Raw genomic sequence first — 15,526 nt, forward strand, 5'->3', positions numbered from 1 at the left:
CCGTCTGTGATCCGGAGCCGGGAGATTACGATGACAGACGGATGACAGGTAGGAAATGAATGCGGGCATAGCTTGCAAAGCTGATCAAACATCTGCTACTGGCGATGCAAAAGGCAGACGCATTTCCAGTGGCGCCGCTTATGATGTTGATATCGCCGCCTGTGCCTCATGGCTTATGGTGGTGGCGCCGCCTACAACCCACCCCGAAAACTTGATGTCTCTCCAGATTTCGGCCACTTGAGTTGATCTCGGTTTTCAACTGAACACAAACATTTAAATCATTTTGTAGAGTTCAAATTGTTTTGTTGCGGAAGAATGACCTCCCATTTCAAGTGATTGGAAGCCGCTTTTTGTGGAAAGCCCACACTGGGGTGTAGGTCACAGACAATTATATCAGTTATTGATAACCAACGATTACTGCTGTCGCTGACCAAGTGGTATAACCACCAGAGCCATGATGATGCAACCAATGCACTTGCCACTGTTGGGAAAACATGCGTTAACCTTTATCGCCCCCCCCCCCTTCCCCCACTGTTTTTTTTAATGCAACCGGATATTGCAGCCAACTGTTCTATATGCCAGTCCAGGCGTTTTCATTTGAGAGGCTTGCCGAACATTTGCGGACTGGGTTAACATATGCAGGAGTTGTTTTGACAAGAATATAAGTTTTCTATAGGTTACCAGTTGGAACAAAAGTAACATGATATCAAAATCGATGTGTGACGACATTTACTGCTCATTATACGTTAACTTGTCTGGATTTATTTGGTGCAGTAATCTCTGTTTGTTAGTTAACATTGAAGGGCTCAGAAAAGCCACCGAGTATGAGACTGCTTCGGTTGTACGAGAGATATGCTCTATAAGCCAGGTGTGGCTTTCTGAAGATGTTTTTTTGCAGATATAATATTCAGCTGCCTGCTCGACTTTCGACCCAACTCACCATTAAGAATGTTGCTGGTGTTCGCACAAAAATAGGGATAAAGGAAATAGAGTAAGTATATCACGTTGACTGATGACCACGAGCCACAGTCTACAAGTGATCACAATATTCCATTCCACACAATATCATATGATCTGAAAATGAAATATATTTACCAAACTAATTGCAATTTGGATGCAAATCCCACCGTCAAAATCTGCATCTGTCTTACCGATCCCAGTTCAAAGACTTTGCACCATTGGCAGGAAACTTTAGGAAGCTGTTTCCACGCCCGCAGGAAACAGGGCATATCCACAAAATGTTATTCAATCATGTTGTCTTCTTCGACGTGGGACAGCATGCGAAGAGTTATGTGTGTACCAACTTCCAACATTCCGGTTTCCGAACACAGGCATGGAAATCAGATGTCTGAAACAAGCATGCATGTGATGTAATCAACAGGGGTGAAAAAAGCTTTTCATTTACGGGATATGGTAGGTGACTTGAACTAAGGCTTTGCGAGCAAACTGGTGACAATATTTCGTTAATGGAAACGAATTTCAGCAGACTAGAACATATAACAACAGACAACCTCAGCTCCATGAAACTCAAAGCTGCACATCACCCTATTCACCTGCCTTCTCCTCATAGCCTAGACATATGTGTGCTTTATATTCGCACCCACTGCCGTGCCACGCTGCCCGCCCTTATCCGATGTTCGGACTGCATGCCCTTCCCGGTTCCACCCCGTCCGCAGGGGGCCTCCTTTGTACTGACCGCGCGACTGAAAACGACCAACTCTGACAGCCAACACTTTGCATCTCGAGCGACTAGAACGACTAAATCGACAGCGAATTGGACGAGTATTGCTGGAACCAGACCGAGTCATGAAGGCATGGGTCACCCCTCCCGCCCCCCCCCCCCCTTTCCCTTATGTCCCGGACGGGGTCGGAACAGACGATTAGGGACCAGATTCGAGGACCGGCTGGGCTGAGATTCGATTCGAGGACCGGAGATTTGATCAAAGCCGTGAAGTGCTGGACAGTGTGCGTCAGGGTTTACGGCACCTAAAAGTGGATGCTTCGTCGGCAACGGCCCTCGCACTTGCCCGAGAGACATTTTCTGAACAGCTGGATATGGCAGGAATGACAGGGATGTACTCCGATTGCCAAAGTATCTCTTACATTGGTTGAGGGCCCTCTAATGATGAAGGTAGAGGGAGGAGGCGTTATGATGAGGCTTCAGAGTTAGCCAGTGAAAGGGGAACGACGTGAAGCAGACACAGGGGAACAGTGCGATGCCGAGCGGCTGACAATCCGACCCACTTGCACGGCCTGTATGGCAAAATGGTCTCGTCGCGTGGATGCGGTCGCTTGCGTGAGTTCGGGACCAACTGCCAGTAATGGACACACTTGGATCTGGTATTTACTTTTTTAGTCCCAACATAAGATTCAGCACCAACATGCGTCGCTGTAAATACTCACCTGCTGTTGTTATTGATAAAAACAGGTGAATTGCTAAAATAATTAGAAAAGCATATATTTGTTTATAGTATATAAAAGTATATAAAGTATATAAAGAAAAGAAAGACTAAAAAAGATACTTTCTGCATACATAAGGCTACAAGAAAATGAGAGCCCACATGCAACCTACATGGACGCGATGCCAGCTGGCCCATGCTCAGCCCATATGGACCCCAGTCTAACCAGCGGTCCCATGTTTTATAGCAATTATAGTCGATACAGTGAAACCAAAACAATAAAAGCATTGCTTTCAACATGAGTTTTGTGAGTGGCAACTTGATTGCGCATGCAACAAAAGGGTCAGGCCATCTGCGCCCCAGATTAAGCCTGAATACCTGCCAATCTGCAGCCATGTTGACATGAGGCCAACTGGCCCACATATGGCCCATATGGATCACACCGAAGCAAACATTGCCTCATCGTGAGTTATCTCTTCTCGACATGATTAATTGCGACGGGAGAGTACAAGACACAACTAGTTGTGGTACATGCAGAACAATGCAATGATGTGATCGCCCCATGTGAGACAAGGCTGGAGACCAGCTAAAAGCCCACTTCTAGCCAATGCTCACCTTACCCAGTTGACCGACTTTGAGCTAATGTGGGTGCCATTTGGAAACGCTCGCGGGGACAACAGATTTCAATGAAAGATGCTGTGTAGACGATCGTTTGTCGTTGCGAATTTCTGAACTGCTTCTTCTTTGCGGAAGATGTGGCCGTTTCCAATCAATAAAAGGCCACATATAGCAATGTTGGAAGATGTTGCCCGTTTTTCTTATAGTACCATCAAGATGGCAGAGCAAAACCCAGGAAGCTAGCCCACCCGACTACGACGCGGCCCGTGTGTCGGCGGCAAGCAGCGGTACTCGGATGACCGCCGGCACACCTAGCGGAAGCAAATCGATACACAGGTATAATGTTAAACAACAGATGGCAGGAAGAACAAACAACTATACCGTTAAGACAAACTTAATAGCGTGGAACATTCCGTCCAGTACGTCAAGACTGAAGCTCAGACATCCAAAGGGAAATAAATAATTGATGTGATGCGTACCAAAGCAAGGTTATTACCTACCAAATGTACTCGTATAGCAGTGGGAAGAGCCGCGTGTCGGTCCAATGTTGTTGGAAAGTTTTGATAAGAGGCGAAAGAACCGAGTGGGATGGGGCGCTTGTGGGTGGGCTACCGTCATTAAGTGGAGACGTTCGCCCTTGTTCACCCGCTTCACTGCTCGCGACGTGGCGAGTGCATCTTACGTGCCTTCTGCCAGCGGGAGCCCGAGTAGGGTTGGCCGCCCGCTGAGGCCGGCCTACGACCCAGACGGAGGAAGGGGAGATTCGCCCTCTTTTGCGCGGAGTTGCGGTTGCTGTGTGGTTAGGTCAGTGCGTCTACGGATCGGATAAATGCACGGTGTTAGCGAGGCCGGTCCCATTTTCGCACTTTTTACCGAGCGGTGCCCGACGGGAATTGTATTATGCATTTCCCATGGAATTCCTAGGGCTCAGAATGCGTCCTTGACCTAAAGCGACCCAGGTAGAAATTTTACCCTTAGGACGATATTACGTCATTTAGTCACCATGACCTGCTAAACGTTACACAAGGTCACTGAACTTAAATAAGCACCAGCGTCCTTTTGCTTCGAGCATGTATCTAGGTTCGCAGTGGTTGCGTGAGAAGGTCTAGGTGCACTTCGAGCACCAATCTGGTTTGAACATGCTTGACCTGCTTGGGCCCGAAGATCATCACCCAGGAACCTCAAACTCTTACACAAGTAAGATGACGTACAGGTCAACGCACCCAGTGAATTTGGTATTTTTAGCTCTCTTAGTCTCTGAGACCTCACGGGGTCGAATTGACCCCCACCTGGGCGAAAGGTATTCAACGCGTGTGACCCCCACCCCGTGGGCGTGTTAACACGCGCTCGGCGGTCAAATTGACTCCTTCCGGAAAACTTTGTCGGAATGGTTTCCGAACGGCGCGCTGTAGCGGCACCAAATTTTGCATAGCTGTAAGCAATCGAGTAGCGGATCGTATGGCATACAAATTTAAATGTACCTCGTAACGTCGCTGACCTATGGTAGGTCAAAGTCAGGCCATGGTTTTAGCCAAGGCGATTTCTAGGAAATAGTTCAATCTGATCCAACAACGGAGCGTTAGACGAAGCCATGCGTCTCTTAGATACTTTCTGAGGCAACTCAACAATTGAATGAACAAATTGCATTGACCTAAGATCAGGTATGAAGGTCAAACCAAGGTCAAAATAAACCTGTTTTATTACCCTAAGGTCTGTTGTATGGGGTAGTTTCTCGTGTACATTTCGAACTTATTGACAACAAGAACCGCAAAATACAGCCTCCATGGAGTTGTTTAAGGTCAGAATAGGCCACTGACCCAGAATGACCCAGGCCAACATTTTGTTTTTGGGAACATGCTGCCTGGCGTAATCTTTGTCGCTTATCCAAACACAAAACCCGAAGAGGTCTTGTGTGATTTTTGTCACCATGACATTCGAAAGGTCAAAAGAGGTCACTGACCTGAGGACAAGCATGCGACTTTTCGCTTAGAGCAGTTATCTAGGTTCCGGGGGTCCTTTGGAGACCAGCCTGGAATTTGACCGTGTTTGACCTATTTGATCCGAAGGTCATAGCCCAGGAACCTTAAACCTTGACCTACGTGAGTTCAAGTACAGGTCAACAGATTTTGTGAATTTGGTGTCTCTAGCTCTTTTAGTTCCTGAGACCTCGCGGGGGCGGTCAAATTGACCCCTCACCCGAGCGAAGGGTACCCAACCGGCCACCCGGGCGCGTGTTAAGTTAGAATTTTGTATCACATTTAAAGTATGCTCTCAATCATTTAACCTCTTTATCCTCACTTTCCTTTCGCGGGATGAATATTTCATAGTCTGTCCCCGGAGTACACACAATACCGCCTGCAGTAGCAAACCGAGTTATCCTGCCGAGTTTCTGCCGAGTTTTCCTGCATAATTTCAGCCATTTTTAGCCTTGCCGACCGCAAGTAAACATCGTTGAGCAACAGCAAAGTATTAGATTTCCAACATGATTTGCCCAGTTCAGTTCTGTTAATGCTCAGCTCAGCAATGACCATCCTATAGTCGGACCGGAGTCCGTTCACAATTTCTTCTTTGAGTGCTTTAAGCTGGTAAATAAGGGAATCACTAATCAGAAAAAGTAAATCCTAGATGTACCTAACTGCTTTCTTCGCTCACACGCGTATATGTGAGCGTCATAATTTAAATATCCCCAAATGTTGATCGGTAATTACGTAAGTTGCTCAGTTCATTTGCGAGGAACATCATTCGCATACCTAAAACAGTGGTCATAGCCTTATCTTTCGGAGAAAAAACAGGAGAATGCAGATATAGATGGGTTGATGTGTCGATAAAGGCAAGTCACCGAAAAATCAACCCATCTAGGTCTCCATTCTTTTGGTTTTTCTCCGAGGAAAAAGTCTATCACTAATGTCTCATGTATGTGTAATAGGAAGTTTGCTCGCATGAATTCTTGGACTGTCCGTTTTGATTCGTCATTGTTGCAACATCTGGCTGCAGATGTAAACCTACTGATCTTCACGTCTAAACAGAAGATGAAATCCCCGCCTCATATGTTATCACCAGCTCGCACTTCTTCGCACTTGTCAAGCGAGGTGCAAAAGGGGCTCGGGCTGTGTGTATTCGGACCGTATGTGTTTACTAACGTAACTGTGTTCCCGTTGATGTCGGCAACGGGAAGGACGAAACGACCTGATGACCACGATTGTTTGGTGGAAATGTCCGTGTCTGGATTGAATAGAATGGTAACCCCTCTGGTCCTGCTGTCGCCGTGAGCGAAGGCATCCCGTCCTCCTCATTCGTTCGGCCATATGTTATCAGCTGTGATATCTGAATTTGTCTCCTGTACAGACACGATATCCAATCTCCGTCTCTTAAATCAGAAAAAAATTGCATGCGTTTGCTCGCGTGCTCAGTGGATCGGAGTCCATCGACATTTTTAGACGCGATCTTAACAAGCCTCATGACTTAAGTAGAGACCTGTCATTGAGTGGACAAGAGAAACCTCCAATCAACCAGGCCTCCGCTCAGGGCGCGGGTGAATCAGAGACCCAGATAAATTCGCTCTCCCTCCTATTTCGGCCCCTACCCTGCTGACCAGCTAGGTCCTCTGGTTTCCTACCCACGCCCTCTCCCCACCTCAATCCCACCGCTGCGTTTGAGCCGGCCCTGGCCGTGACGCGATTGGAGCGGCCAGGAGCGCGCGGCAGCGTGCCAAGCCAGACGGCGGCCAGTTCCATTCACATCGGGAGTCCGTGGGTCAACAAGTCCCCATTGAGGCACGTGCCTGTCACTCGGGACCAGTGCCACCACTCAACCCTTTTCTATTTGGCCCCGACCACACAAGCACAGTGCTACAGCCTTCGTATCAAATGGTGAGTGTATGTAGCGCTGTGTCATATAATCCGGCATGCTACAGTGACCCACAAGACGCCCAAAATTTCGAACGTCCCGGAACAGGAAAGAAATAAAAACACGCATAGAAGGCACACACAAAAAGGCACGCGAGTGGCAAGACGTGTGCACGTCCAATTAACTGGATAACGGAACCGAATGTAATTGTGTGCTCTTTCACGACGTTTACCAAATCTGACGACCGGTCATTCGTGACGCAAGTATCTCCCCCCCCCCCCCTTCAGGCAGACCGCGACCAAAGCGCCTCCAGGCCAAGCGTCCTACCTCAGAGTCTGCCCCTCGGCGCAGCATGGACGCCGCTGACGTTTACCGTGGCCTAGTGCTCGCGTGGCCGCCCGGCACGCCAGCCAGGTTTAACGCGGAGGAGCGGCCACACCGACCGCCCGGCGCACGGTCTCGGTCACTGTAGCCTGGACGCACACCGTGCGGGATATCGGCGACGACGGATGCTTCGCAGCCCGCCGGCGGGAGCGGCGGCACACCCATAGGCACATTACTTGCGTAAGGTCTGTCTTTTTACAGCAAACTTCTGCAACGTTTTGGACCTAGTCTGAGACTTGTAAAAGGAAAGTATCAGACAACATATGTGCTGATACTAGTTCTATCGGCACAATGCAAGCTGGCTCTTGGTTCTTGCAGGACCCTCTACATACCTAAGGCCATATATTGGATTCATGTCGAGCTATATTCAAGCTTAATCCTATTTTTGGCTGAGCCCGAGCTCAATTCAGTGCTAGGTGCTGGTTCTTGCCGGATCTCCGAATTGATTCCAAACTGGTTCCTATGATTTCCTGGTTCATGTGCCAGGAACGAGGAACTGGCTAGAATGAAATCCCGGAAAGAAATCTCGGGAACCAGGTAAATGGCTGTTCGGTGATATGCGTATTTATCTTATGCTTATGCTTATGTTATCTCATGCTTATATGAAGATATATGCTTACATATCTTCGGTGTAATAATGTTGGCCAGCATCGCCGCACGTCAATGCGTGTCCATACATCACGGTGGCTCGGTGGTGTAATAATGCCGGCCAGCAACCCCGCACGTCAATGCGTCTCCGTACACCAGGGTGGCTCGGTGGTGTAATAATGTCGGTCAACATCGCCGCACGGCAATGCGTCTCCGCACATCACGGTGGCTCGGTGGTGTAATAATGCCGGCCAGCATCGCCGCACGTCAATGCGTCTCCACACACCAGGGTGCATCGGTCCGTTAGGATTGCCAGTTTGCCACCCCATTATTAAAGAAACAAGCATCAAGCTGGCAATATTGAGTGCCTGGTAACTCGGAAGTGAACTCGCTGGAGTGGCTTTCGGTGGGCTGATAGGCTCAACTGCTCGCTCCCTCGACCGAACGCAGCATCCTTGCTATGAAAGAATGTGGCGGCTGCGCTCTACTCACTGAGACGTGTGAATTCTTCGTTGTCGCTACCGTCTGTTGCTGGTGCGGATCCCCTCTATTGCACTGGGTGCGGCTGGTGCTGACGGACCAGCATCGCGCGACTATGACCGTGCGATGCCACCAGCGCAATTTGCAAGATGACGCGGCGCAACTGGCATCACACCACGCACGGCGCCGGTGGCGTGGTCGCGCTGACGTTTGGTAAACTGCTGAAGCTGCCTCTGCGCCCACCTTATGTTTGCGATGTGATGCATTTGAAAGTCCAGAGTCTACGCATAGTGTTCTTGTGACAGGAGTGAGGAGACGTGGTAGTGCGTAGTGGGGCGTGAGCTATCTTGCATTTCGTTCATAGCTGTGCTGAACACGGCACCAGTGCCCTCCCCCCCCCCCCCCTTGGGTGTCGACTTGAGGACTGGCCGCTGTTTAGCCAGGTGCACTTGGGTGCCCCAGCGTCGGCATGAAGCTGTTTGAGAATTACGTCGGGAGTCTGGGACTGAAGAGGAATGAGAGTCAGTGACCTCTGTTCACTCTGTTTTAGACACATGACAGAGGGGCTGGCCTCCGGTCGCTTTATGGTACAGGAACAGACCCACCTATGTTGGACCCGCCGTGATGGCAACGGCCTTTTTAAAACGCGTGGACCGGACTGTGTGTTTAACCTATAGTCCTTCATCATTTTGGAGCGCGTGAGATGAACTGTGTAAGGAGTCTGCTGAGGGCACAGCGGTCGCCTTTGGACACGTGGCCTGGAATCTTTGTGGGGCCCGCTGAAGTCACAGCGGGTCACTTCGACTGTGTGTTTGCATGCTGAAGCTCGCCGAGGCTTTAGCGGCCACCTGGGGGCGCACGACCTAACTGTGTGTTGATCTTGCTGAAGCCACAGGGGTCATCTTGGAATGTGCTGAGGCCACAGGGGTCATCTTGGAATGTGTGGTCCGGGCACCGTATGGAGGCTGCTGAGGTAACAGCGGGAGTCGTCTCGCAACTGTGCTCTTGAGGACTGCTCTGAAAACATCGCGCCAACCACCGCGGTTCATAACTGGTATATCACAGGCTATCCGTTCAAGCACAGCCGGGACAACCAGATCAGAGAGATGGTACGGTTCGACCTTCAGGCTGACCCGACTCGGCACCCGTAAGCACCCGCTGGTAAGGACAGAGAAACCGACGACGGTAAAGGCGCGAGAACGGTGAGCGTGCCATGACATGACCTGAGGAAGGTAACATTTGTCGACAAAATCCGCATCGCCCGCAGGGGCACCGGTTTCGACCAGTTTAGGGGACTAGCGTCCCCTAGGGTCCCAGCTCCTGTAACGGGTGGACAGCACAAGCTGTTCCTCTCAGGGCGTAGCGAACTTGCCGGTACATGAGCTCCCGCTCCTTGTCCCGCCCGCTCCCTTCCCACTACCCGCTTTCCCGCACCCGGCCCACTCATCACTCCTAATCCTCGTTTTATCGGGGTCGCTGTGCCCCCTCGCCCGCGTCCCCGGGTTGATCGGATCCTGGTGGCCAAGGGGCGCGTCGTGCGGGTCGGTAGTCGGCGCACACTAAATCTCCAATCAACAACAACAAAATCCGCATCAATACAAAAAGCGAATAGAAATTAACTTTAAGTTTGCATGCAATAGCCGACGTGACTGGAACCGACAGGTGAACAACGATACCGTTCGGAAGTTCGGAAGGATACGCAGCGCGCGTGACCACGCCCAGCGCCTGCTGAGTGGAATGAGCCAGTGACGTCACACTAACGTTGAGCGCGTGGGGCGCTAAAATTGCCGGATGATACCCCCCCCCCCCCCCCCATAGACGTCCTTGGGTAATGTGTTGTCATGGGAATGTGTACGGATGTAGAATGTGCTGTTGCAATGATTATTTACCTTGCGACGTAAATTTACCTGGCGTACTTTATTCTGACGACAGACTAGGGTTTTACCATTTTTTGCCCTCGCTCTTCAAGAGCCAAAACTACCTTTTAGATACTGGATGTGTACAGGTTTGCTCTGCTCCTTGGCCTGGGTTGTTTTCAAGTTCCATGCCATTGCCATAAGCGATGTAATTTTTGTTGCCAAAATTCTCAAGCCTTTATTGTTATCCATGCTGGCTTATGTGGAAAGACTGACATAAATGACAACAGTATTATGGTATAAAAGGTATTTTCAGCTTAAAAAAGCAGGTCTGTTATGGGCTAGATGGAATGAAAGTGTGACCTCTAAACTGTCAGTTTCACAAATGCTGTCATTTCTTTTGCTTCATTTTCTTTGAATATAGCACCTTAACTTAATGTTTGAGTCTTATGCATCTGTGAAGTTTGAAAGCCAGCCAGGTCTGAGCTGAGTCAAATCATTTGTATTACATTATTGTTTTTTTCATTTTTTGTTGCATACATGGCTGCTTGCAGGGTGTTAATAAGAGGGTGTACATGTAAATGGGATATTATGCTAATGAGGATTTGTATGGTATGCATTGTTGGTATTGAGAATGCTGTTTATAATATTTTGCATTGCAATGCAGGCAATGGACTGTGCTTCAATTTGCTTAAGTTCACTTAAGTTCACTTAAGTTCACATTTGCTTAAGTTCACTTAAGTTCCATAATGAACCTGATCAAGTGCTCAAGTTCCCTGTCAGGAACAGCTGTAAGCACTGAAGGACTCAAACAATATAATGGCACCTTGAGAGTTGAAACTCTGAACAAAATTTATCTCATGCATGGTCTGACAAGTTTACTGGTATGTTTGCCATGGCTATGGTGCACTAAAATCTAAGAGCTCAGGTTTACAAACTGCCTGCTCTGAAATAATTATGATGGTGCTGCTGCTATAACCTGTGCCTTTAGTGTAATGTGTATCTTTTGCTGTCTGGGGTTTTGGCAGCCTCTGGGATCACCAGCCCACCTGATCACATTGATGGACTTTCATTGAACAGTTCACAAACTAATTAACAGAATATATATATATATATATTTATATTCAATATAGGACTAATTATGTCACAAGCCTTTCTTGAAATATGAGATGCTTTTAAAGTTGGGACCCCCACCTAGCCTGTCATGGTCATCATGCTTTTAAGATTTGAGGAGCAGCCTGCAGGACAGCTGATACCATCATTATGCAGCTTCGAGGGATGGCTGTGCCTTGTGCATCCTCCAAAACAGAAGGTGGTCATGCACCTTCAAAATACACTTAACATAATAATATCCACCATAATACACCCTAAAAAATTTGACAGATGATTGTATGCACCAGCCTTACACAAAGTACCACTCCTAGAGGGCAACAAATGCAAGCATGCAAAATTCTGTGTGAAAACCTGGCTCAGTGCAGGTTACATCATGTAACTTACATGGACTATAAGCATGAGGCAATCATGAAATCTGTCAGTACACTGCCAGTTCCTCTGTGTCTCGAGTCGTAGAACCAGTCTGTGCTCACAGTGGCTGGATGGTTAGCTTATTGGTCTCCCTCAGGGCAGACCCAGGTTCGAGTGGTGATGATGGCTGGTCCATGGTGATAATATGCATTTGTGATGTAATATGCATTGGTGATCATAAGTTTGTTGTGGATAGTGCTCTGCACCGCAATTCGGACCGTGAGGTGAGCTTCAATTTGACTTGGACTCCTAACCTAACCAATCACCGAAATTGGGCTAAAATTTCAAGGTGGACACTTACTAAGAAATTTAATGATTTAAAGGGAGTGTCCCACATTTCTTTGAAGCTTTGAATTGAAATGGCCAGCTTGAAATCATTCGGTGCAGTGCATAGCCATCCTTCTTAAAACCTCAACCTTCAAGTTTCTGAGGACCACACTCGCGAAGATGGGAAAACTATTTTGGGGAGAGTATTTCAAGGTCACCTTGGCATTGATAGGACGCCATAAGAACGTCATCTAGGTCCTGCCGCTCCTTAAGCCATGCGGTGATCAAGGCCAAGAATACAATGGTCAAGTCTTTCATATCTGACATTCGTGAACATGATTTCCAGATGTAACGGCCGTCCATCGGCTCTCATTCAGTATTGTGGAGGGTACGGTAACGTTATCAAACAATGACGTATCGAGGAGCATATGTACCAAATTGAGCAGTTGTGTTGCCTTGAGCAGTATTTCCACTTGGAGGTAATCCAGTAGTTATGAGTGAGCTTATTTCATCATATCTGATGCTTTCTTAAATATCCTCAAATGTGAAACGTTCGCTTTGATGAAGTTGTTCACCGTAATGCGTGCCTTATTTCCCAAGTACACTAAGAAAATATCTATAAAAAAAACGCTATCGAGTAGATTGGCTGAGTTTTTAACAGAGAAGTGAAGCAAATCACCAATATGTAGTAGGAAATCGATAATTTGTACCAGAATATAGGATATTCAGCCCACTAGTGAAAACGAACATTCATTAATCCAAACTGGCTTAAACTGCGAATGTTTTGGGGCGCAGACGCCACTTTTTAGAATGGAGTTGCGTTCTGAGAGCGAATCGCCGACTTGCATTGCGTTTCGTACGTGTCTACACATCCAGGGGCGCAGGTCAGGGATATATTTCCCGCTAGGCCCCAAGTGGCTCTCGGGACCCTGGGAACAGACCATCAAGAGTCCGATTAGAAGGCCCGTAGTGCTGGCTGGGGGCGGCCCTGGGTCGAAGGCCCGGGCCTTGAAAGTCGTCAGCCGAAAGGACTTGTTGCACCTATGGGGGTCTTACGGACGACGAATGCGTCAATGTATGTCCGAGGCTACCAATGCTGAGCAGTTGGTAGTCGTTATACTTACAGTCTGGGGGTCTTATGGGCGACGAATGCGTCAATGTATGTCCGAGATTACCAATGCCGAGCAGTTGGCTCTGAGTCTGCTTGGGTCCTGGGAGCCGATTTACGGAGCGGGGACGAGGCCGGCGTCCGCGACTGTTACTGAAGGCCTCCAGTGTTGGCTAGGGCCCCTGAAGCAAGATGGCTCCCTGCATCGACGCACAGAGTGCTTAACAACGGGGCCTGTGTCGGGAAGAGGATCCTAGTCTATAGAGGCACATTTTGCTGAAGAATAGGATTGGACCCGGAATGTTAAAGAACCACTTGCGTTGGTCCAGGGTCCTCTTGCCTGATATCGAGTGGAAATGCGAAAAATGAAAATGAAGTGGTCCACAATGCAACAATACAAGGGTCCCACCTGTCATGCGCCCATAACTGAACAGTTCGGGGGCGGGGGGGGGGGGGGGGATTTAGGGTTCCTGGGCCCGGGCCCTAAAGCCGATCCGGGACCCGCCGTCGTATAACCCTAACTGTGGCCGACACGGTGGTTCATGTACGTAGTTGGGTGTTGTGTTGCCATAATTGTCTTAAAACCATTCTGACTCGATGATTTTGAGATCAGACCTCACGCAAAGCAGGATTGCTCTGTGTGCTCTATGGCTGCACCTTCCTATTGTGGAATTGCAGTTGTACGGCAGAACGTTATGGAAAATGTTGGATGTGCCATAATGCGTGGCATGGTTCCCACCATTGACCTCGCTGATACTGAGCAACCGATGCCACCGGCCGCGGACCATCTAAGTCAGATGCCAAATAGCGAGCGCATAGAGACGCAGCCAAATGGAGGATGCAGAGGCCCTGCCCCACCCGATGAGTTCTCACTGGGCCCCCCCCCCCCCCCCCGCCCCATGTGCTATCATCATGGCTGTGACCCTGCGGGCGCGTAAATGACTACTTGAACCCACATACCGCAGCGGATGGGACAGGATCGCAAGGAGCTGATATCGATTGAGCTACGGAGGGCGAAAAGCTGTGCTCTGGGTTATGATTTAATTCATTTTGATGATCGTTTCTGCCCTTCCACCGGGGCAATTGGATGCCTCAGTCGTGATGTTTGGTTGGTTTGGTATACCAGATTTTAACTGGCACCATTGGTGATACATCAGCCTTTCTGGTAATAAACGGCCTAGTGAGTGCACGTTTCGGCCTAATGATTCAGTTGGTAATCAGGGTGTGTATTTTGATGATGTGTGTGCCCATTTTCGCTGTACAATTAACTTTGACCCGATTGATAATATAGAAACGGATAAGCAGTTGCACCATCGCGGACCGTTGCGGGAATTGGGTTGTGGAGCTGAAAGCATAACGATACGATCTCTATTAGGCAGAGATCGTATCGTTGTTAGGTTACTGTAGCTTTTAATCTGCATCAGGGACAACCTCAAAATTTTAAACGTGAAGCATGCGCCCGAATCTAATCTTTGAATAGTGCGAATTTATTTTGGAAGACTTTCGGAAGCGTTATTTCATGACAGTCGTTTCCGCGCGCCTGGCCCCGCCGTTTGGTGTTACTGCAGCGACCAACGCCTTTGATTCAACGGAAACTGCAATCCGGTCATAGCGTTTCCTGCGTCTAAGATTGCTAGCGCTTATGCACACAATTTTGTATTTAATTTGTTTCGCAAATCGGTGCTGCAAGAGGATGGGCATTCTCGGGTAAAAATGGGATGGGGCCATACCATGAAGACGGTATGTTACCCTCCCATGCCACCCCCCTTCCATAAACCGCATAAACCATATAACCCTTCTTTCCAAGGGGCATCAAATTCCAGGGACACCGCGAAGGGTCCCGAATTTGCATTTTCGAGAGGCTTCAAATTACAGGGTCATACTATGTGTGTACCTTGTCCGTTTCACGAAATCCTGGATCGGCCCGTTCGGCAAGAAGAGCACTAAAACCATTATTTCCCACACCATAATTTCTCAAGAAGCGCCCAATTCCAGAGGGTACCACGAGGAGCCGCAAACCTCCATCCTCAGAAGACAGCATTGCTTTGCGTCCTACCCCGAACGAAATCCCGAAACAATTCCTCAGGCAAGGTGCGCCAAATCCTTTATTTCTTGGCACAATGACCTTTATTCTCAAGAAATACTGCCCTGCGCTTCACCGTAACGTAATTCCTGATCGGTCTGTCATTCTTCGTTCGAAAAGTTGTGGTACCTACATTTTTCCTTTTGGGGAGTCAACCTGTATTTTTCAGATACGCCCAATTGCACGAGGCACCTCGAAGGGTGCCCAAACATTTATTTTCAGTAGATGGCAAGAGTGTGGGAAATTGCGATACCTGTGACGTTCCATTGACGAAATCATGAATCGGTGCATTCGGCAAAGGTACACCAAAATCTTCATTTCGCAGTGCCAGGACATTTATTTACTGTAGGCAACAAGTCCAAGTGGGCCATTA

General features: G+C 48.5%; 1 protein-coding gene across 6 annotated transcripts in view; it reads left to right on the plus strand.

Annotated features, from left to right (window-relative positions):
* Positions 1-970: 970 nt before the first annotated feature.
* Amacr (Alpha-methylacyl-CoA racemase) overlaps positions 971-15,526 on the plus strand; it is a 29,519-nt gene continuing 14,963 nt past the window's right edge. For 2 of the 6 annotated variants that reach the window (XM_037224176.1, XM_037224181.1), the window contains exon 1: positions 10,165-10,320. In XM_037224176.1, coding sequence (XP_037080071.1) covers positions 10,180-10,320 — 141 coding nt within the window. In that variant the 5' untranslated portion in view covers positions 10,165-10,179. Of the gene's footprint in view, positions 992-10,134; positions 10,144-10,164; positions 10,321-10,343; positions 10,501-15,526 lie in introns of those variants that run through there. The other 4 variants (XM_037224180.1, XM_037224178.1, XM_037224177.1 and 1 more) reach the window with 4 other exon arrangements.

This window comes from Pollicipes pollicipes, unplaced genomic scaffold, assembly GCF_011947565.3.
Source record: "Pollicipes pollicipes isolate AB1234 unplaced genomic scaffold, Ppol_2.1 Scaffold_4881;HRSCAF=5763_pilon_pilon_pilon, whole genome shotgun sequence".
Classification (NCBI taxonomy): domain Eukaryota; kingdom Metazoa; phylum Arthropoda; class Thecostraca; order Pollicipedomorpha; family Pollicipedidae; genus Pollicipes; species Pollicipes pollicipes.